At 37.6% G+C, this 23,835-nt stretch overlaps 1 protein-coding gene and 1 long non-coding RNA gene across 14 annotated transcripts in view; one reads left to right on the top strand and one right to left on the bottom strand.

Annotated features, from left to right (window-relative positions):
- LOC144309468 (outer dynein arm-docking complex subunit 2-like) overlaps window positions 1-23,835 on the bottom strand; it is a 262,922-nt gene that overhangs the window by 44,289 nt on the left and 194,798 nt on the right. For 8 of the 12 annotated variants that reach the window (XM_077890538.1, XM_077890540.1, XM_077890543.1 and 5 more), the window contains 2 exons: window positions 18,208-18,267; window positions 2,375-2,787 (listed from right to left, as the gene is read on the bottom strand). The exons of 1 other annotated variant lie outside the window; for it this stretch is intronic. In XM_077890538.1, coding sequence (XP_077746664.1) covers window positions 2,674-2,787; window positions 18,208-18,267 — 174 coding nt within the window. In that variant the 3' untranslated portion in view covers window positions 2,375-2,673. Of the gene's footprint in view, window positions 1-2,374; window positions 2,788-4,078; window positions 4,115-18,202; window positions 18,268-23,835 lie in introns of those variants that run through there. 3 more of the 12 variants (XM_077890547.1, XM_077890545.1, XM_077890546.1) reach the window with 3 other exon arrangements.
- The window catches only part of LOC144309472 (uncharacterized), a 183,875-nt gene that overhangs the window by 63,049 nt on the left and 96,991 nt on the right, over window positions 1-23,835 (top strand). The window lies entirely within an intron of this gene.

Here is a 23,835-nt window from a genome sequence, read left to right as displayed (position 1 = left end):
AGTATTTTGGATCATAGTCTCTTAATTCCATGCCTTAGGGAGGCATAATGATAATACCAAAATCTCTCAAAATAACAGGATTTGCAATGCCATTCCATAAATGAAAACCAAATTCCTGTTAACTGTCAGAACCTAAGACAGTTATAAAAAGAGACAAGTTATTTTTAGTGCAAGTCATTCTGATAGTGGCAAAAGAACATTCACTCTAAACAGCAGAATGATCACGGCAAGATTTCTAAAAGGAAGCCCTGAAAACTGAAGATGGTGGAAGATCAAAGAATATCTATTTAAAATTCCTTCCACCTTAAATTCCTTTCAAACTGAAACAGCCGGCTATCACCAAGAGTATATTGGATTCCCAGGATGTCCTGGGGAAGAGTAAAATCTAAAAAAGAACTGTTGCTGAAAACTAATAAGGAATTAAGGTTGCCAGCTTTAAATAGCAGAAAATAAATTATAACACACAAAATCTTACCAAAAACTAATGAAAAAAAAAAAGAAAGAAAGAAAATATGAATGCTATTGTAGCATATAGTAGCAAAGATATGGTATGACTGTCCCCTGCTTGTTCTCTGATAGCTCTGGGTGCTTTCACTGTCTTTGACATTTTTCTCACGAGTTCAGAGTTTTCTGTGATGTCATTTCTCACACAGATGCACACACACACACACACACACACACACAAACCAAAATTAACCCTTAACTTCAGGTTCTCATTTGTAGTAACTAAAGATACTACCGTCCTGGAGTTAAGAATTTAAAAGAATTCTTAGGAACACACAAGACGATTTTCACGTTAATTTCCCTGAACTGTTTTCAAGTGCTTAGTTTCATTTCACTTTTTAAAAAGATTTTATTTATTTATTCATGAGACAGAGAGAGAGAGAGAGAGAGAGAGAGAGAGAGACATAGGCATGGAGAAGCGGGCTCCATGCAGGGAGCCTGATGTGGGACTCAATCCCAGGACTCCAGGATCGCTCCTTGAGCTGGAAGGCAGACGCTTAACCACTGAGCCACCCTGGTGTCCCCTTAGTTTCATTTCAAATGGCACTGTTGCTTTTCTTTTATGCATTTATTAACCATAAAAAATGAAAACCCCAGCTTCCTTCTATGAAGCATATTGTGAAAGAACAGTCCTTCACTTCCAATGACTCTTCCAATTCTTTCTGTGCTGCTGTTTTCTACCTGCTGCTTCCCTTGGATCCTAGGTCTCCCTAATATCAAGAATATTTTGATATTTTAAGATAGTGGTAAAAGCTTCCTTTAATAAAAATATAACAATAATGTTTGTTCAGTTTCTACAGCTTTCATAATCCATGATTTCTAAGATGTATTTTTAATTTTTGTGAAGCACAGGCAAACAGTAACTTTACCATTAGAAATATGTTGAAAGTTAAAGGATTTACACTATTATTTAAATCCAGTTCTTAGTTAGCATTAATACTATTGCCTTGTTCTTATTATCTTCTTTTATGACCTCTTTTTCAGAGGACGGAATAGGATTGATGTTTTACAAAACCTTGAAATTCTCAGAAACGTCTTATTTTTTTAATCAGATAATCTATCACTAGTATAATTTTCATCCTTTACAGGCTTCTCATTTCATACAAATTATTTACATTTAATTCAATTAAGTTTATGATCTTCTCCAAATTATGACAAACATAGACAGCACTTAGTATTTTTCTTAATAAAAACTGCTTAGCCTGTTCTTCAAAGAATTAACTGAGATAGTCAGTTTATGGAACTGATGCATACAAAATGATTTTCCTGGCTAGTACTGGATGCTTGGGACAGTTAGTTCCCAAACATTTTAGCACACCAAGGTTACATATGCGATTCCTTAAAGTGGCCTCTAATGTTTCCATAACCTGATAAAATGCTATTAATCTTTTGTGGCCACTTAAAAAAAAGTACTCTGTGTGCTAAAGGCGAGTTCAGAAATTCAAAGCAATTTTATGTGAAGTAATATTATCCTTACAGCAACATAAATTAATTCTTCAATAAAAGTGTTGGTCAGTCCTGTGAGGGAAATAAAACATAATTGTTTATGCTTCGTAAGTCTAAAAGTAAAAATCCCACTCATTGCTTATGTTTTTGTGATTTACATTATCTGGTACAGTGACAGCCATACATTAACTTCTCCGATGTCTGATAGTATTTAGGAGAAATCTAGAATGACCTCAGGATGATCTCTCTAGGTCCCGCTGCCTGACTCTAAATTCTATTTAATAACAGTTCGTGAAATCAGCACATCTCCTTAGAGCTCTCCCGTGGGTTGCAAGTGATCAAACAGACAAAACCATAATGACAGGGCAGTGAGATAGGTTTAACAGAAGGAAAATTCTAAAGACATGCAGAATGACTATAGGACTGCACACCAGGAAGGCCATATCTTTTATTAAAATCATCACAAACAAAAGTATCACAATTTTATTAGCTTTACATTTCATTACATGGCATATCCCCAAAATATTAAATAGAACAAAAATATCTATGCAATTTTTGGATGAAGAGTATCCTTTGCATTTTTAATTCCTGTGTTTTCATTCAGACATTTATCTGTCTGTAAAACATTTGCTCAACATGCTTCCTGATCTAGGCTTCTTGGCCATGGGACTGACATGTTCCCTGTCATGTAAAATTTGGTAGTTTGTAACGTCTGTGCACATTTCAAGTGTATCTTGCCTTGTCTATAGCAAGAGCCAGTCTGCGTATGTTGGATATACATCCAGCTGCGGCTTCCTGGAGGTCCTGGTCAGAAGACCCAATCATACCCAGCAGTAGCTGTCACATGTAAAAGAGGAGGGCGGAGAGGGAAACAAAGTATAAAACCATTAATCTCAAGGCATAAAGTTAGGCTTTGAAAACAATTTTTAATATTAAATGTTTTTAAAAGTCACCAAAAAAAAAAAAAAAAAACAAAGAAAAGAAAAGAAAAAAGGACAAGAAATGCCATTTAGGCAAATGCAAATATAAATGGTACTTAACCAGACCGAGATTTCTCATGAAATGCTTACCATTTTATTTCCTGAAGCTGAGATAGACCTATTTCTCCCACCTTTCTTTGGTCATCTAACTGCTATGGAGTCTGCTTTGAAATTTGTCTTGCATTCTTTCTGACTTTTCTGCCTCTAGGCCAAGCCAACAGCACACCATGCCTCGGCTATTAGTACAACCTCTTAGATATGATTTCTCTGCATTCCAACCCACTTGATCATGTCACAACTTAATTATGTCAATCCCCTAACTGCATTGACTCCCAGTGCTAAATAACTACAGCTTGGGACAGTTAGTTAACTAACGAGTTAAACAGTCTGTTAACTCATCCTTTAAAGGATTTTTGTGCTTTGGCCTCAGTTTACCTTTCTAGCCACTTATCTTTCTCCTGCTCTATCCTGTACTCCAAGGTCACACACTTCTCCACTTCTTTTGCCCTGATTGATGCCATCCCTCTTCCTAAAAGGCCCTCTCATTCTCTTCTCTGAATTTCTAAATTTTACCTATCTTTCATGACCCAGTTAACTTTTCCACAAAGCCTCCACTGATTTTCATCAAATAAGATGCTATCTTTGCTTTATCAGAACTATCATAGCAGTTTACTCAAATGCCTATTACTATCCTTATATCATCCCTTTTATTTTTTTTAAGTTTTGTTTTTTATGTATTTAAGTAATCTCTACACCCAATGTGGGATTCAAACCTACAACCCCGAGATCAAGAGTTGCATGCTCTTCCAACTGAGCCAGACACGTGCCCCTATGTCTTTCCTATTAAATAGATATGTAGATTAATGCTTTCTGTCCTTTAGATTATAAACTCTAAAACTTATAATACTGTATCATGCCTAATACACCAAAAAATGACATAAAAAATGTAGACACCAAAAACTGACAAAGAAATTAATTAGAACTTTAAAAAAGTCTATCAGTTATGAATCAGATGAGTAGTTCTGACAAAGGATTTGAAAATTTAATTCGAGTCATCTATTTTCTACACAGTAGCATTTGGGTACAAATGTTGATGACAGAAAAGATGTGATAAGCAAAGAGATATTGTAAAGATAAATGTGAAATACCTTAAATATGACAGGCTTAGGGATTGGACTTTTATTCTGTAGGCAATAAAAAGAAGTTATTTAAACAGTTTAATCAGCAGAGTGACATGATCACATTTGTATTTTAGAAAGACAAATTTCATGACACCATGCAGAATATGGATTATAGAAAAGAAAGGGAAGGATCCTGAAGTCCTTCAGGGCAAAATGAATTCAAGGGACATTTGGGGGTTAAGCTTGTGTTGAACACAAATGGCCCAAGGATATCTGGTTATCCAAAAAGAAGAAAATAAAGATGGTAATCTTTCATCATACATAAACATTATGTCCAGGTGAATTAATGATTGAAATAAAAATGAAAAATATAAAACATTTGGAAAGTTGGAGTTGAGAAAACCCTGATAAAATTGAGGTACTGAAGGATGTCTGGCAACTCAGGTCCTCGACCTCCTCATTGTCCATGGAATTGTCCTCCACTTCCAGGGTCACATCCTGGTCCTTATTTTTCATCATGTTCAACAGTCCCACCAGTGCTTCTTGGACATCTCTATATTAGGCAATCTCAGAACTATCTCGAACCTAATATATTACAGATAAAATTTCTAATTTTTTTCCTATCTAAACCTGGGTCCCCCATCCCCAGTATTCTCCTATATCAGTGAAGATATCACCACTTAGTTGCTCAAGCCAGAAATCTCCTCACCTCACACTCCCACCTCATCTCCCCTGCTTCTATCCAACAATTATATCTTTGTGATTCAACTGCCTACACTTATTCCAAAGTCATTTGCTTCTCTCTATTGCCATTGTCATCACCCCTGTAAAGCCTACAGCACTTTCCCACTGTCCTTGCACCCTCTCTTGCCTGGCCCCCAGTCAATCATTCATACTGTATCCAGAGTAATGTCCTAAATTGTGAAGTTCACTGACAAGGGGCAAAATTCTAGAGAAGCAAAGGGAATAAGACATGATCAGTCTTCTAAGAGTCAAGAGAAAGAAATACCGTCTTCTGAATAAGGGAAACAGAGCTGTTTGGGGGAGCTCCTGACTTGAGAGTTTTGCATTGTTAAAGTAATTAAACAGGAGGCCATTAGATAAAGTGTCTCTAAAGATTTGGTGGCCTATGTAAGCAAACCAAAACCTAATCCAGAATCAACACACTTGAATCTAAGAATATGAAACCTGAGGCCAACCAATCACAAATAGGCTTTCCCAAATAAGGCAAGAGCTTATGCTATAGCCAATCAAATAATTTCCTTGCTTTGCTTCTGTATCTTGTTAAAAACTTTCCCCTAGCTCCTGGAGTGCTCCTAACCACTTTCAGTTTGGCACTGCCTGGTTTGAATCATGCCTCAGTTTATCTTTTTAATAACATTACTAGTGTTTTTCTCCAGCATCATCCGATCACTGAGGTGTAAGATGGAGGAAATAGGTTATAGCACTGCAACTCATTTGAATAGTCATACAGTCTGAGCTGACTGAAAGGACAAACAGAAGGCTACTCATAGGGATGCCTGGGTGGCTCAGTGGTTTAGCATCTGCCTTTGGCTCAGGGCATGATCCTGGGATCTAAGATTGAGTTCCGCATTGGGCTCCCGGCAAGGAACCTGCTTGTGTCTCTGCCTCCTCTCTTTTTGTCTTTTTGTGTGTCTCTCATGAATAGATAAATCTAAAAAAAAAAAAAAAAAAAAAAAAAAAAAAAAAAAAAAAAGAAGCCTACTTATAATCTGGGAGGATGACCTGTAAGAATTAGGAAGGTAGGAAGGCAGATCTCTGTGAAGTGAGAAAACAGTGAGATGGAAGCTCAGGAAGTTGAAAAATAGGACATTAGAGTTTGAGAATGGATTATGTGGAGTTTAAGATTTTATAGATAAACTTGTATTGCTTATTGACAGGGTCCAGGAAGTGACCATGGGAACATACGTCAATATAAGATTGTTAGGCAGTTTTATACATATGTGCACATGCATACACACACACACCTCTATGAACACATTTATTTAATTTATATTCTTATTCTCTCTGCAAAAAGAGCAAATAGTGCTCTATGAACATTATTGAAAAATAATGAGAAGGAAGAACAGAGTAGCCAGCTCTCCTTGGTTACTATAACACATGGCTTAGGTGTCTCGGTATTATAACTCCCACTTAAATCCCTTTTCTAGCTTGCAACTTTTAACTCTTGATCAACAATTCAATATTTTTATCAATTTATTTATTTTCTTGTACCTCATTTTATTATCATATGAAAGCTGCTAAAGCAGACACAGCTATATGAGGCTTCGGCTACTTCTTCTTGTCATGTCCTGTTATGTGAAAAAAATAAGGGAAGAAAGTGGCACTAGCAGAACTCTGTGTTCATGGTAATAGATGGATCAGTTGCTCAAATTATAGTTTCCTCCTGCATCAGTCTCTAGTCCAGAAGGACATCACCCCCATTGCTAAATAAAGGCATGAAGTAGCTATTAATAAAAATGAGACAAAAGCATTAGATATGGAATATGCTTGCAAGAGAAATGGGAGAAGTTCGATGAATAGGGAAGTGGCTATAATTCAAAATATTCACAAAAAGTTAAGGCTAAGCGATATTATTTATTAATTTATATTATAGAAAACCAGAACTCAATCACACCTCCTTTGCTATTAGAATAATTGAATAAAACTACCTTCATTTTGGAAAAGATTATCCTATAAACTCATTTTTTTTTGAGATTTTATTTCTTTATTCATGAGAGACACAGAGAGAGAGAATCGGAGGGAGAAGCAGGCTCCCTGCGGGGAGCCCCATGTAGTGAGCTGAAGGCAAACGCTTAACCACTGAGCCACCCAGGTGCCCCTATCCTATAAACTCATTTATGAGTTTGATCAGAACTCAGATGCTTTTTTGGTCAGATTTTCTACTTCTTTCTATTGGGTTGGAAGATGTTGAAATTAAAAAATTCAATCTAAGCGAAGGAACATGGAGAAGACCACAGCGAAATGAAGTACACTGATAATTTAATATTTTAAATGATTGTCCCTTCCCCTGCCTGACCTTTACAAGGCACATTAAGGAAAAGATTCGCACCCAGCCTGCTCCTGCTCTCAGACAAAGGTAATAAACTGGGAAAAGATGGAGTATATGATAGGGGCCAAGAGGAATGTGCATGGGGAAGCCACCTATGATAATCCCATGTTTATTATTTTCTATAATATTATCCATAAAGGAGACAAAGTTATATCTGATAAGGATCCCAGAACAAGGTTTGGCTCACAGTAACTACTCTTTAGTTCTTAGCCATTATTATTCCAATAGAAAACATACTTCAAGCACTATTCTAAGAGAAAACATACTTCAAGCACTGTTCTGATTCTAGTAACAAGTGAGATGTAACAAAACATTTTCAGCACTGTATTGGCTGGCATGATATCCTCTTATGAAGAAGTCAGGTTATTGCTACCCAGTGGAGGCTGAGAGTCACGTGGGTGGGCACTTCTGTAAGGAAAGGCAAGAGGCCCTCAGAGGAAGGTCAGCAGGGTAAAGTCTCTGAGTCCCTATCAAGTTCTGCCTCTGTGATGGGATCTAAGGAGAAAGGAGGGAGCCCTGAGAGACCGGGCTCATTGCAATTGGGAACGCTGGCAGGATGTAGTACTGACAGGTTACTGCAGGTCCCATGGAAATATAGTAGAAGGAATAGACCACTCTGTATTTCCTGCCTTGGGTTATCACTATGACTTTCCTCTGGTTCTTTAGAAGGAAGTCAAAGAACACTTTTGTGGGGTAAAATGATCTAGGAAATAAAGCAGTCAGGAACTTCATCAATACGTGGTCAAGACAAAATCAAGTTTGAATCAAAGTAACTCAACATTCTCTGAAAATATCAGTGAGAGTGACAAAACATGAGAGACACCTAACTCTGGGAAATGAACAAGGGGTAGTGGAAGGAGAGGGGGGCAGGGGGTTGGGGTGACTGGCTGATGGGCACTGAAGGGGGCCCTTGGCAGGATGAGCACTGGGTGTTATGCTATATGTTGGCAAATTGAACTCCAATAAATTTAAAAAAAATGCATAGTCAACCACCACCACCAACAAAAAGTATAACTCAACATTCTCTTTGAAGATTTAAAGATACTGGCAGAGTCACACTCTCCAGTAGCCTCTTGACAAATGTGCAAAGGAGGTAAACTTCTTAAGACTCACATGTCTTTTCTATGACTTGATTAAGAGTTTTACTGAATATAGGATTCTAGGTGAGAAATAATTTTGAAGAGTTGGATGAGTTTTGAAGGCATTCCTCCATTTTCTTCTTGCTTCCAATGTTACTGTTGAGAAGCCCAAAGTGTTCTTCATGTTTGGTTTCTCTTGTTCACTCTATCTTCTTTTTCTATCCTTTCTCTTCTGAACATTACAGAATCTTTCATTATTATTATTACTATTATTATTATTATACTTAATGTTCTAAAATTTTACAGTGCTATATCTTGTGGATAGGTATACTTTTATCCATTGTATACAGGGAACCTGATGCATCATTTCAATCTGGTAAGTCATGTACTCCAACTCTGGGAAATTCTATTGAACTATTTCATTTCATTTCCTCCTCTCCATTTTCTCAGTTATTCCTTTGTGGAACTAATATTCTGAAGTTAGATCTTTTGCACTGTTTTTTTTTTTTTATTTTTATCTTTCCTTTTTTCATCTCTTTATGTTTTTACTCTTTCTGAGAGTTTTTTTCTTTTTAAATTTTTATTTAAATTTTAGTTAGTTAACATACAGTGCAATATTGGTTTCTGGAGTAGAATTTAGTGATTCATCACATACAACACCCAGTGCTCATCACAAATGCCCTCCTTTTTTTTTTTAAATTTTTATTTATTTATGATAGTCACACACACAGAGAGAGAGAGGCAGAGACACAGGCAGAGGGAGAAGCAGGCTCCATGCACCGGGAGCCTGACGTGGGATTTGATCCTGGGTCTCCAGGATCGCGCCCTGGGCCAAAGGCAGGCGCCAAACCGCTGCGCCACCCAGGGATCCCAACAAATGCCCTCCTTAATACCCATCACCCACCTAGCCCATCCCCTCTTACCACCCCTCCAGCAACCTCGGTTTGTTCTCTATCATGAAGTATCTCTTACAGTTTGCTTCCCCCTAATTTTCCCCATTCCCATATATTCATCTGTTTTGTTTCTTAAATTCCACATATGAGTGAAATCATATATTTGTCTTTCTCTGACTTATTTTGCTTAGCTTATTTTGCTTATAAAACACTCTAGCTCTATCCACATTGTTACAAATGGCAAAATTTCATTCTTTTTGATGGCTAATATTCTATGGTATATATGCCACATCTTCTTTATCCATTCATCAGTCGATGGATACCTGGGCTCTTTCCATAGTTTGGCTATTGTTGATAATGTTGCTATAAACATTGGGATGCATGTATTCTTTCTGTATTTTGGTATCGTTAGTAGTGCAATTGCTGGGGCATAGCAATTCCTCAATTCCTTGAGCAAAAAGTTCAACTTTTTGAGGAACCTCCAAAATGTTCTCCAGAGTGGCTGCACCAGCTTGCTTTCCCACCAACAGTGCCAAGACGGTTCCCTTTTCTCTGCATCCTCACTAACATTGTTTCCTGAGTTGTTAATTTTAGCCATTCTGACAGGTGAGGTGATTGTGGTTTTGATTTGTATTTTATCTCCCTGATGATGAGTGATGTTGAGCATCTTTTCATATATCTGTTAGCCATCTGGGTCTTTGGAAAAAATGTCTATTTTGTCTTCTGCCCATTTTTTAACTGGATTATTTGTTTTTGGGGTGTCGAGTTTGCTAAGTTCTTTATAGATTTCGGATACTAACCCTTTTTCAGATATGTCATTTGCAAATATCTTCTCCCATTACATAGGCTTTTAGTTTTTTTGACTGTTTTCTTCATTGTGCAGAAGATTTTTATCTTAACTCCCAGTAGTTCATTTTTGTTTTCGTTTCCCTTTCCTCTAGTGATGTATCTAGTAAGAAGTTGCTCTGGCCCAGGGTGAAGAGGTTGCTGCCTGTGTTCTCCTCTAGGATTCTGGTGGTTTGCTGGTTCACATTTCAGTCTTGCATCAATTTTGAATTTATTTCAAGAAAGTGGTCCAGTTTCATTCTTCTGCATGTTGCTGTCCAGTTTTCCCAACACCATGTGTTGAAGAGATTTTTTTCCCATTGGATATTCTTTCTGCTTTGTCAAAGAATAGCTGACCATAGAGTTGTAGGTCCATTTCTGGATTCTCTGTTCTGTTCCATTGATCTATGTACCTGTATTTGTTGTGCCAGTACCATACCATTTGTTGTACTTGTATTTGTTGTGCTAGTACCATACTGTCTTGATGACACAGCTTTGCAATAGAGCTTGAAGTCTGGAATCGTGATGATTCCAGCTTTGCTTTTCTAAAATTTTCAGGATTGCTTTGGCTATTCAGGGTCTTTTGAATTTCTGTACAAATTTTAGGATTGTTTGGTCTAGCTCTGTGAAAAATGCTGGTGGTATTTTGATAGGGATTGCATTAAATGTGTGGATTGCTTTGGGTAGTATAGACATTTTAACAATGTTTGTTCTTCCACAAGCATGGAATGTTTTCCATTTCTTTGTGTCTTCTTTAATTTCTTTCATAAGTGTTCTACAGTTTTCAGAATACAGGTCTTTGGTTCTTTGATTCAGTTTATTCCTAGGCATCTTATGGTTTGGGTTCGGTTTAATCCTCTTCGGTTTATTCCTAGATACCTTACGATTCTTGGTGTATTGTAAATGGGATCAATTCCTTGACTTTTTCTGCTGCTTCATTATTGCTGTATAGAAATGCAAGAGATTTTTGTATGTTGATTTTATATCCTGAGACTTTACTGAATTCATGTGTTTGTTCTAGCAATTTTTTCATGGAGTCTTTCAAGTTTTCTACATAGAGTATCATGTTATCTGTAAATAGTGAAAGTGACTACTTCCTTGACAATTTAGATGCCTTTTACTTCTCTCTGTTGTCTGATTGCTGAGGCTAAGGCTGCCAGGACTATGTTAAATAGTAGTGGTGAGAACAAGGCATCCCTGTCCTTGTTCCTGACCATGGAGGAAAAGCTCTCAGGAAGATGGTATAAGCTGTGGGTCTTTCCAATATGGCTTTTATGATGTCGACGTATGTTTCATCTATCCATCTATTCCTACTTTGTTGAGGGTTTTTATAAGGAATGGATGCTGTCTTTTGCCAAATGCTTCTTCTGCATCTGAGAGGATCACATGGGTCTTATCCTTTCTTTTATTAAGGTGGTATATCACATTGATTGATTTGTGAATATTGAACCATCCTGGCAGCCCAGGAATAATTCCCTCTTGATCATGGTGAATAATTCTTTTAATGTACTGTTGGATTTGATTTGCTAGTATCTTGATGAGAATTTTTGCATCCATGGTCATGAAGGTTATTGGCCTATAATTCTCCCCTCCTTTTTAGTGGGGTCTTTGGTTTTGGAATCAAGTAATGCTGGCCTTGTAGAATGACTTTGGAATTGTACCTTTCATTTCTATTTTTGGAAACAATGTGAGAAGAATAAGTTTAGTTTTAGAAGATTAAGTTAAAGAAGTAACTCTTCTTTAAATGTCTGGTAGAATTTGCCTATGAAGCTACCTAGTCCTGGACTCTTGTTGGTTGGAAGATTTTTGATTAATCTTCCAATTTCTTTGCTGGTTATGGTCTGTTCAAATTTTCTATTTCTGTTCAGTTTTGGTAGTTTGTATGTTTCTAGGAATTTACCCATTTCTCCCAGATTGCCTAGTTTGTTGGCATATAATTTTTTCATAATATTCTAATTGTATTTCTGTGGTGTTAGTAGTGATCTCTCCTCTTTCATTTGTGATTTTATTTATTTGGGTACCTTCTCTTTTCTTTTTGGTAAGTCTCGCTAAGGGTTTATCAATTTTATTAATTCTTTCAAAGAACCAGCTCTTACTGTCAATCTGTTCTACTGTTTGTTTGTTTGTTTCTATATCATTTACCTCTGCTCTAATCTTTACTATTTCCTTTTTTCCGTTGATGTTACACTTTATTTGCTGCTCCTTTTCTAGCTCTTTTAGGTGTAAGGTTCGGTTGAATATTTGAGATTTTTCTTGCTTCTAGAGTAGGCCTGTATTGCTATATAATTCCCTCTTAGGACTGTCTTTGCTGCATCCCAAAGGTTTTGGACTGTCATGTTTTCATTTTCACTTGCTTCCATGTATTATTTTTTTTAATTTCTTTTTTAATTTCCTGGTTAGCCCATTTGTTCTTTAGTAGGATGTTCCTTAAGTTCCTTGTATTTATGGTCTTTCCAATTTTTTTCTTGTGATTGATGTCAAGTTTTATAGCATGTGGTCTGAAAATATGGATGGTATGATCTCAATCTTTTTGTTATTTGTTGAGGGCTGACTTGTGATCCAGTATGTGATCTATTCTGGAGAATCTTCAATGTGTACTTGAAAATAATGTGTTTTCTGCTGCTTTATGATGAAGTGTTAATATATCTATTAAGTTCATCTAATCCAGTATGTCATTCAAAGCCATTGTTTCTTTGTTGATTTTCTGCTTGGAAATCAGTGGGGTGTTAAGGTCCCCTACTATTATTGTATTATTATCAGTGAGTTTCTTTATGTTTGTTTTTAATTGACATATTTTTGGGTGCTCCCAAGTTGGGGACATAAATATTTACAATTGTTAGATCTTCTTCTTCTTCTTTTTTTTTTTAAAGATGTATTTATTTATTTTTAGAGAGACAGAGGGAGAAAGAAAGTGAGAGCAAATGGTGGGGAGGAGCAGAGGGAGAGAATACACAAGCAGGCTCCCTGCTGAGCATGGAGTCTGATGTGGGGCTCGATCCCAAGACCCATGAAATCACTATGTGAACTGAAAACAAGAATCAGAGGCTTAACTGACTGGACCCCAGGTGCCCCTATAATTATTGGATCTTCTCAATGGATAGAGACCTCTGAGAGATTTATCTTCCAATTCATGTTCCCTGAATGCTCTCTTTTCTTTTTCTTTTTCTTTTTCTTTCTTTCTTTCTTTCTTTCTTTCTTTCTTTCTTTCTTTCTTTCTTTCTATCTATCTATCTATCTATCTATCTCTCTGAGGATGTTCACTTTTTTCATTCTCTCTGCTACACTATGTTTCTTCCAAGCACTGATTTGTTTCCATTTGTTTCAGTTTTTGTCTTCTATATTCAAAACATTCTTCAGATGTTACTTGTTGGGTGAATAGAGAATTTGAGCACATAAATGGGGCTTGTTGGCTGTGTTTTACTGTAGGATAATCTGAGTGGTCTCAGGCCACTCAGGATTGTGCTCTCGATGAAAACACCGGATTAAAGGGGCCTGAAAAGCAGCTCTCATTTTCTCACTATTTCACTGGTCAAGGAAGAAGGGATGCCTTTTTCTTCCCTCAAACGTGTTATCTCCTTTTTAAGTCTCAGACCAACAAAGCTACATCTTCTCAGAGGGAACATCTTTTTCTAATTCACATACAACAGTTTCCCACAGCCACCAGAGGCCCTGGAAAGGCTGGCTGGGGTCTTCCCCAGGTCAGTATCTTGAAATCTTCTGTGTTGAGCTAGTCAGATTCTCCAAGGAAGAGCTTTTCAAACTCCAACCTGTAGAGGAAGGGACTCACTTGTAGGAATTTGGGACTGAGAAGGGCAGATCATCCATTTAGCTTCGGTGTTTATATGGTCACTTAATCTCCATCTTCAGTAGAATATCTTTACTTCACAGGGGCTGCTGTCCTCCAGTCCAGAGACTGTTTTATTTGGGCAGCTGCTGTGTTGGGAAAGGGCAGTGACTTACTGAGTGGAGTTAGGGAAGGGGCTCTAGCTTTTACTCAGTTTCCCTTATTATAGCCTCCATCCTGAACCCTACAGACCAATTCCAGAGGCACTTAGGGCTACCAGTTCTTAATATTTTGAGGCTTCCACATTGTAAGCTGGGTTTTTTTTGAGTTTCTCCCACTGTTGACTTTACATTCTGATTCCTGAGGTCTGCCAGGCAGTTGTCACTCTTCCACTGAATTTGAATTTACAAAATTTTGTTATTTTCTCCTCTCCAATTCTCCGTCTTTTTTTTAGTCACTTGAACGTAATGTTAGATTTCAGAAGGAAGCAAAAGTATATTCAAGAGTTTAATATGCTTGGAACAAGCTATAGGTTTTCTTCAGACTCCAGGAAAAATGTCCTGGATATCAACTCTTAATACAATGCCTGCATTTAACGTGAGTTATCTCCCATTGAGAAGAGACTGAAAGTCTATGTGGTTGCCTGTGTTCTATTGTTAGAACAGTTTTTGAGAGAGTATTTAGAAATATTTTTCTGAGAGAGGCTGTATATATATATATATATTTTTTATTTATTTATTTATTTATTTATTTATTTATTTATTTATTTATCAAATATATGTATATATAAGTCTCCAGCTCAGACCATTCAATTGCCTGTTTGACATCTGCACTTGGAAAGAAAATACACTGAGTTTCACAGAGGATGAACAGAGCTCAATCCCTGACCCTTTCAAAACCTATTTCCCTATGGCCTCCACACCTCAGTTCATGTCAACTCATCTCTCTAGCTGCTTGGGCCAAAAACTTTGGAGTATCCCTGACTTCTTGCTTTCTCTCACTGCCTTTATCCAAGCCATGAACCGATCCTGTTTTACCCTCAAAATGTACCCAGAATCTGACCTCTTTACCTCTGCTGCGGTGATCTGAGCCACTATCATCTTTCTTGGATTTAAGGATGAGGCCAAATTTTTGATATGCAAGAAGATCTGGAGCTAACTTTGAAAGGTATAGCCTAGAGAAAACTGAATCACTCAGATCAGCAATTTGTGAGAATCTGTTCTTCTTTTTAAGAAGAAAAGGCAGAGAAGGGAAGAGACAGTAAAGTGATCCACTGGGAGAATGAAAGCCTAGTTCAGAAACGGCCATGGGTTTTTTACCAGCTGCCAAATGTAATACCTGTCTTGAAGTTGTTGGCATTGCTACAATGTATACTTCCTTCCATCACTACAAATCTTTGATTTTTTTAATTAAATTTTTTTGCTTTGTATACAATGACTTTATAAGAATGTTTTTGTTTATTATTCTCATCAAGGTAGAAGTTAGTGGGGAGAACAAGATAAAAGGGTGAAATTTGAAATCTATGTCAGCTCTGGGTACAAAATGCTTATAAGAATGAAACAATCCATAACCTGAATGAAATAATCAGACTCTGGGTAATACACAGAATTCCCTCTAAATTAGACATTGTCTAGGGCATGGAAAGCAGAGGGAAGCTTGAGCCAATATTTCCTACATGATCATGGGAATGGCAGCCTTAGCTAACATCTGAACTACTGACTATGGGTTTTGTTTGTTTTGGTGTTTTGTTTTTGTTTTTGTTTTTGTTTTTTGGTAACATGAATAAAATTGTGACTTAAGATGACATCTCATCTCAAAATAAAAAAAATAAACACTTTGACCCAAACAATAATGTCACCCATAGCCTCAGAATTTGACCTTCTCAGTTCCATTGATTTTTACCCCTACTCCATAAAACTAGTCAGCTATTCTCATGGTCATACTTGGGCCTTACTAATCCAGTAACTGTTCCATATCTGCCTCTAATTGCCCTCTAGCAGAAGCTCCAGGTTCTGGTAGAGACAGAACGGGACTGAAAACACAGGAGACACTTGTATATTCACAGTCTTCCTGCTCTTACCTACCTTCTGGGCTTCACCATGTCAGCTGCTTTTCCATCACTAAGTTTAGCTCTCTTTTCTCTACTATTCTCCTAACATACTGATATTACAAATTGAAATCCCAGATCCCAACTAAGCTTCTGGATAATGCACACATGTTCATGGTCTCTTATCTCAACTGGCTCTCAATTCTGGCAATCCACAAAGGTATCCTTTCTCATCAGCTTTTTTTCTCTGCAGCAGCTATTTAAAACTTTCTCTATTCTCCTCAAATTACCCAACTCACTACTTCAGTTCCCTTGCTCTCAGCCTGTGCCTTTGCCTCCTACTTGATGGGGAAAATAGAAATCACAAAAAGGGAAATTGCCCAGCTCCCTGTCATCTCGTGCATAGATTACCACTGCAATTGTGCCCATCCTTTCCCCCTTGCCATCTGTCATACACAAGAGGTGTCTCTCCTCCAGGCTAAACTCATCTCCATGCCCTCAAGCTCTGTGTTCCCCTACCTCTCCATTCCTCTAGGAGCTTGCTCCATATCATTCTCAGTCCGATACCTTCACTGGCTCCCCTCTCTTCCTGCACTTGCCAATGAGCACATAAGCACACTCAAGTTTCTACTGTCTCAGGACACAAAATAAACAAAGAAAAAACCACCCAATCTGCCTTTACCTCCCCTTTCAGCTACCATTCTTGTTCCCTCTTCTTCTCTGCCAAACTTTCCAGAGTGGCCTCACTAGCTGTCTTCATTTCCTCATCTCTTTTCTGAGGTTATTAGAAATTGCTTTGCTATGAATCTAGTATGTGCTTTTTGTTCTTGTTTTTCTTCACTTTTCAGTTGGTCCCACTGGTTATGTCCTTGTTCTCAAAATAATCTCTCTTCTTGACTTTCCTAAAATAGCACTTTCCTTATTTGTTTTGATTTTTTCTCTTTAATACTCTGCTTGTGTGTGTGTGTGTGTGTGTGTGTGTGTGTGTGTGTGCATAATCCTCTTTCTTTGCCTTCGTGGTATGACTCAGGATATCATATCAACCCTCTCATTTTTTCTTTTCTCTATATACCCTCTAAGAGAAATGTCACCCAGTCTCATAATTCATGGACCATGGCTTTCAAAGCTGTTGTTAAGGCTTCATAAAGATACATAGGCTTCATAAAGCTATGTAAATATGTGTGTGATATCACATATACACATATATCACATCTCTGTATCTTTCAAGATGTTCAAAGCCAAAGTTCCTCAAAAAAAAATTCACAGAGGTCTTCTTCAGCAGGCTTCAGTTAATATTTTTTATCTTTTTTTTCATCTTTAGTTTCTAATTTGTTATCAGTGAACATACATTACTTATGTTATTTAAAAAGTCATAACAAGTGGATTAGCCAGAAAGAAGTGAGACCCGCAAAGGAGATGAAGAGTCAACAAAGAGGTGAAAGGAGGACCAGGAGACTATGGAATCACAGGAGCTAAGGAAAGGTGGCACTTTAAGAAGATGGTGGGATCAATATTATAATGAGACTTAGGGAGATTAAGTAATTTGAGGACTGAAAAGAATACCTTGGATTTGGATACTTGAAAATTCTAGAGATTACCAATAAAGCAATCTCAGAATTTTTGAAGGTAAAAGCCAATGGAATTGGCTGAAGAATCAAGGACAGCTGGAGAAATGAGGATCTCTAGAGAATGAAACTCCTCTGATATGGTGGATTCCATAGTGGATGTGATCAACTGATGGTGCAATATGAAATGAGTAAGTAGGCAATGAGATATTAAGATTAAATATGCAGAAGTTAGAGGGAATAGCCAATGTCAAAATCTCCAGCTTTTGGAGATAAAATGAGATCATGAGTATAGTGGAGTATAGCCAGGAGAAGGAACACGCAAAGACAAGAGAGGTGTATAGACTGAATGTAGTTAAGGATAAGTTTGTAGGTGTAGGACAGAAAGTCAAATTATTTTCTGCCTGTAACTCAATTTTCTTTTTAATCTTGAATGCAAGTTCATGTGAGTAATATCCCTACTAAATACAGACGTAGGTCTATAATTGATAATTTCACATGGAAGTATTTTAAAACAATAAAAGATAAGCGCCATTTATAAGAAGGTATTTAGCTTAATTACCTTAAGAAATTATCATTGGAAAGATTTTGGTTTGGTTTACTTTGCTCTAGCAAATGCTAAGAATTTATAAAGTCTGATGTCAAACTATAAAATTATATCTTGCCAAGCTAAGAAAAAATTTAAAATTGTTTACTATAAAAATAAGGCCAAGCATTATCTCAAAATGGATATATTAAAAGGGATAATGATTTCCACAATACTCCTCAATACTAGAATCAGTCTGAATTATTAATGTTATATTGTTTGCATTTATATTTATCTCCAAAAACTGGCACATTATTAGAAGGAATTCAAAACCAAAGACATGTTAATATTTAAAATACCTTACTAGATATAGAATTCGTCCTGCATGGGAGCAAAAATGGAAAGATATCCAGAAAAGTTGAAGCTGAAGAATTGAAAAGGAAAAAAAAATCCTTTAGTGAAACCACTTTCCCAATTTCATTTTGATTTCTTTTCAGCTTTAAGAGCAGCTTAATATGGAAAAAAAAAAATAAAGCACAAGGCTGGAGAGAAGAGCCACATTTTTTCTTCTTCATTGTCAAAGAAATAGCTTTCCCTGCTCCTACTAAATTGGAACTAAGCTCATAAGGATGAAAATAAATGACTAATTTCTTGGGAAATAACCTTAAATGAAAGATTCTTTTTGCCCAATGGTTGCTTTTCTTAAACTCCAGTTGACTTAACCTCATTCTCAAGGCCTCTTCTGGTCTTCCTTTCCTTGCACCCTACTGGTATCAAGTGTGCCTTAGAAGTCTGTCTCATCACTTGCTACCCATTTGGGAAATGTTTTCCTTTTGTGATACAATTTGTGGGAAGGAATAAGTCAAATGTGATTGTGCTTACTTAATTTCTCTTTTAAAACCCACCGAATGTTTAAGATTTGTAAAAATGGCAACCAAAAATATGACCATTAATTTTGCAAAGTAATGTTTCCAACAACTCTGACAAAAACTCCTGATAATCCTTGAAGTTTTTAATATATGCCTAAATATTAATTTTAGTCTTCTCTTTTTTGCTAAAATTATTTAAAAGGATACTTCTTAGTGTCATCTGTGTAAGAATTTAAAATTTCAGTGAAAGAAACTGAATTAATTTTATTAATTAATGAACACAAAGACTGTGTTCATTTCAGAGCCCACCTTGCATGGTTTTTGCTAGGTTAGCTGTTTAGAACTTCAGGGCTGGCCCTAAGCATGGTATTTAGGCCAGTGATTTTAAAAAAAAATTTTTTAAGCAGTGGAAATCTTTTCCTCTCCTGCCCTCAAACTGAATCTTAACTATCCCATGAAATTCATATATACATAAATATCATATGTAAGACAAAATGGAACATCTGAAGAAAAAGTAGGGCTTGGGTTCCTAGAACTCTGCCTATTTCTTCTTGTTTTTCATAGTGACTCTCTGGTACCTTCTTTGATTCTATGATATGCAAAAAAACCACTCATCTTCACCATAGAAAGAGGGCCAAACTTTGGTCTCCATGCTCATTTTCTAGAATTTCTTTCTCACTGCAAAACACCTCTCCTTGCTTCTCACTCCTCAACTGGTGATGTAAGCTTGTTCATCATTTGTTCATTCCACACAGATCTGCCCAATCTACACTTGTACCCTTTCAACAACTATCCCAAACCACTACTTGCACCACAATCCCAGAAACTCAGTCCCTCTATTCCGATAGTCTTAGCTAGACATTTGGTAGAACACAGTTCAAACACATTGCTATTGAGTTTTACACGAGTGATAGCCTTGTTTACTGTTCCCAGATTTGAAAATTTTTGTTTACAAATTTTAGAGAAGATATTTTTTAAGCCAAATACTTAGTCTACAGAATTTCAATTATATACCAAAGTGTTACATTTTTTAAAAGATTTTTTTTATTTATTCACCCTGTCTCTGTATCCTGAGAGAACTGGAATGGGTCACATCCCTAAGCTGATTCCAGGACCAGTCCAGAGATTCTGATCAGACATTTTCATAAAGTCATTCCTTCAATCTTACTTTAAAATCTACTTGGATCTGGGTTACTAAAGTAGCTTATTTGTATCAATACTAATTTTATGTTAATCTAGCTTCTTCAATACACATCTTACATTTCTGGGAAGATTTTACGTTTTTTTTTTAATTTTTTTTATTTATTTATGATAGTTACAGAGAGAGAGAGAGAGGCAGAGACACAGGCAGAGGGAGAAGCAGGCTCCATGCACCGGGAGCCCGATATGGGATTCGATCCCGGGTCTCCAGGATCGCGCCCTGGGCCAAAGGTAGGCGCCAAACCGCTGCGCCACCCAGGGATCCGAAGATTTTACTTTTAAGTAAATTTTTTCTCTATTACATCTTTTTGGGTATGATAAGCAGGTGGGGCAGTTCTTTGTTTCCTGTGTCAATCAAGAAAATGTTGCTGATCACCTGTGATGGGATGTGATGTGAAAGGCACTATAGGAAAGGCACAGTCTAGCTCTCAAGAAGTGTACAGGGTGAGAAGCAAGGCATATGGCAGCCAGTGGCCCAGGGTAATAGCCCTCTCTCTGCCTTGTGGAGGGGAACCCAGGAGACAGAGAATAAATGACTTCCCAGCTTTCTGGTTGTTGTGCCCAGTGACTCAGGGAATGGGTGGTGGGGAAGATCTCTCCCTTTACAAAGCAAAGCCCAGGCCAGATATAAGTGAAAGCTCAGGCAAGCTTTCTCAGATCATCATCACCCAGTCTTTACCAGAAATGACATTCCTCCACTCATTCCACCATTAAAGATCCAGGAGAGGCAGGGAGGATAGGTATCCCTTGGGAAGGATGGAACTAATAATAGCAATAGCTAAGATTTCAACAAACAATTAATGCCTGCCAGGTATCAGGTACTATTCAAAGGGCCTTATATATGTCAATTCATTTAATGCTCTCAACAAACCCAAAGTTAAATACTATCATTAATAGTCTAGTGTTACAGATGAGGAAACTAAAGCATAGAGAGATTAAGTCACTTGCCCAAAGTTGCAATGTTTGGGAAAGCCAGGATTTGAACACAGGCTCCAGATCCCATGCTCTTACCCATATATACACACTGCATCCCTTGGTGTAAGTACCCATGGAGAGGGAGGTGGTCTGGCCTGATTTCTGGACCTGGACTCCCGGGGCTAGCACTTCCTGAGGTGTGTCTAGTTTTCCCTGGTCCATGGGCCATCATGCCTGCACCTGATCTTGAAATCTGTAGTCATAGTCAACTGCCTCCATCAGCAATTCTTTCATTCAATGGGGCCTCTCTGTTCCTGAAAACTCTCCTGTGGGTCTTATAGGAGCATGTGGCTCCCTTGTTTGCTATGTGTAATCTGTGGGGCCAGGATCTAGCTGTGGTTGACCTTTTAGATGCCCACCTCCACCAGTGGTGGACCATTGCTCCTACACCATACTGGTTTGCAGTCAAACACACTCACAGCTTCTCCTGAAGGCTGAACCCCTTACTTTCATCTCTGTGTCTTCAGGGGCTAACACAATCAACATTACTTTGAGGTTAAGATGCTCTGCATATTGAGTGGAGGTATGAGGTAACTAAGTGATGGGCATTAAGGAGGGCATTTGATGTAATGAGCACTGGGTGTTACATGCAATGGTGAATCACTAAATTCTACCTCTGAAACTAGTTATATGCTGTATGTTAACTAAATTGGACTTAAATGGGAAAAAAAAGATGCTCTGCATATTTCAGCTCCAGCAACAAACAAAACTGAGATTTTAAAAATGCCCTTCTGATCCTTTTTTTTTTTTTTTTTCATTTCAACTCATATTCCTTTTCAAAAGTGCTTGAATTTTTTTTTTCTGGTCCAAAATAAAACTTAACCAGCTACTCTTTTGTCTGGGCACAATGACACTGGATCTCTCTGCTTAATATTCCTCATAGCTTACTTGTGTTCACAGACTGGATTTCATTGTGTATGTTTTTTTCTAAACTGTTCAGTGAGATTATTCCTAGGACTGACCCTTCAAGAAGGCTGCCCAGGAATGGCTGCCCCCTCTATCTGTTCTCTTGTCCTTGTGTCCCTGTCAGGTTTCCTGACCATAGCAAAGCTTACTTATTTTGAATTGCTTTGGTGCAGAACTTTGTCACAAATGTCCTAGAAACTTACATGACAACTGGTTTCCTCCTTTGGGGCACTAGAGGAGCCCTAAGCACATTGGATGAATTACCATAATACACGTAATCGGCAAAGCTATTTTTTCTCCTCAAGTGTTATGCCTTAACACAGAGTAAAAGGATTTACTTAATGTTGCATTTCAAGAGGAGACATTCACAATTAGAATCTTATCCTCTCCATGATCCTATGGTATGTTAAAGTTCTCATGTATTAAAACTAAGGGGATCCCTGGGTGGCGCAGCGGTTTGGCGCCTGCCTTTGGCCCAGGGCGCGATCCTGGAGACCCGGGATCGAATCCCACGTCGGGCTCCCGGTACATGGAGCCTGCTTCTCCCTCTGCCTGTGTCTCTGCCTCTCTCTCTCTTTCTCTCTCTGTGTGACTATCATGAATAAATAAAAAAAATTTAAAAAAAAAACTAAGTATCTCTTTTCAGCCTATCAGCTTACTCTGACATAAGCCATTACTATGAAAATGATCTTAATGAGCATTAAAATTATAAGTAGCAGAAATAATTTTAAAATTATTTCAGTAAAGTCAAGTGTTTATGAAGAAAGTATCAGTGCTAAATGGCTTTCCTAACTTGGTAGTGGTAATTTTTAAAGTTAAAAGCTTTGAAATTTTTACCTTGATGCAACAAACTGGCTTTCTCTTTTTCCCAGCCATGCTTTTTGAAGTTTTTCACATACCACAAAAATACATAATAAGGGATAGTTAACTTCACTCTGAACCCCAGCTACATGACCATGACATATTTGGAGGTGACTTTGAGGTGCATTCCCAAATATGGTACAATGCTTTCTAAATTTACAGTCTGATTTCCTGCTGCCAGTTATGACTGCCAAATGCTACCTACAGTGCGGCCAGTTTGTGGTGTCCCTAAAAATCATCAGCAATTTGAAAACATTAGCGCCCGGCAATAGTCATACTTTGCAATGATTGCCTGTATTTATCACCTTACTTTTCCAGGGTACAAACTAAAAAAAAAAAAAAAAAAAAAAAATCACAGAGAAAAATTAAACTTCTCTAGCAGAGGGAAAATATAGAGTTGAAAAGTCAAATGCAGTATAGGATCCCAACCCCTTTCTGTATTGTTTAAAAACAAAAATAAACAATTTAAGCCCTGGGCTTCTGTGGCTATGCAGAAGAAAAAGATCATAAATATGTACCCTCCTCAAATGCTGCTTTTGTTTGCCTTCACATTTGCAGAGCATTTCGAAATATTAGTATTTCGATCCTAATTGTGGTTATGTGGCAGTACTAAAAATGGGGAGAAGTTCATTGCTTCATTCAGCAGATATTCACTACGTTCTGCACCATGGCATGAACTGTGCCTGGCAATGCAGAAGTGCATGACACAGGCCTGGCTTCTGCCTTCAGGAATCTTATAGTCTCCCGAGACAAACAGTGATGTCCATACAACAGAGAAGAGGAGGCAGTGCTAGGAGAGCACATATGTAGGCAGGCAGTAAATACAGACTCCCCGGAGGAGCAAGAGTGAATCCAAAGCCCAAAGGATGGATGTGAGCAGTGCAAAGTGTGGTATGGGCATTTGGAGAACATTCCAGACACAGGAAGAATGGTGGGGCCACCTACTAGAGATTTGGGTTTGTGCGGAGCCCAGAGGCACCAACAGAAGAGATGAGTAGCAGTCAGCCCCTGCTCTGCTCTCCATTTGTACATCGTGGCAAGTAGCTGTCTCCCATCCAAGACCATGTGTCTGTCTTTTCATACAAAGGTACCAAATGCTTGCCAAATCAACTCCTATGAGTAGGTTAACTTTTTAAAAAGTATTTTATTTTTTTTGAGAGAGAGAGATAGTAAGAGAGCAG

The sequence above is a fragment of the Canis aureus genome, unplaced genomic scaffold (genome assembly GCF_053574225.1).
Source record: "Canis aureus isolate CA01 unplaced genomic scaffold, VMU_Caureus_v.1.0 NW_027326412.1_RagTag, whole genome shotgun sequence".
Lineage (NCBI taxonomy): Eukaryota > Metazoa > Chordata > Mammalia > Carnivora > Canidae > Canis > Canis aureus.
This window is presented reverse-complemented; position numbering and strand designations above follow the sequence as displayed.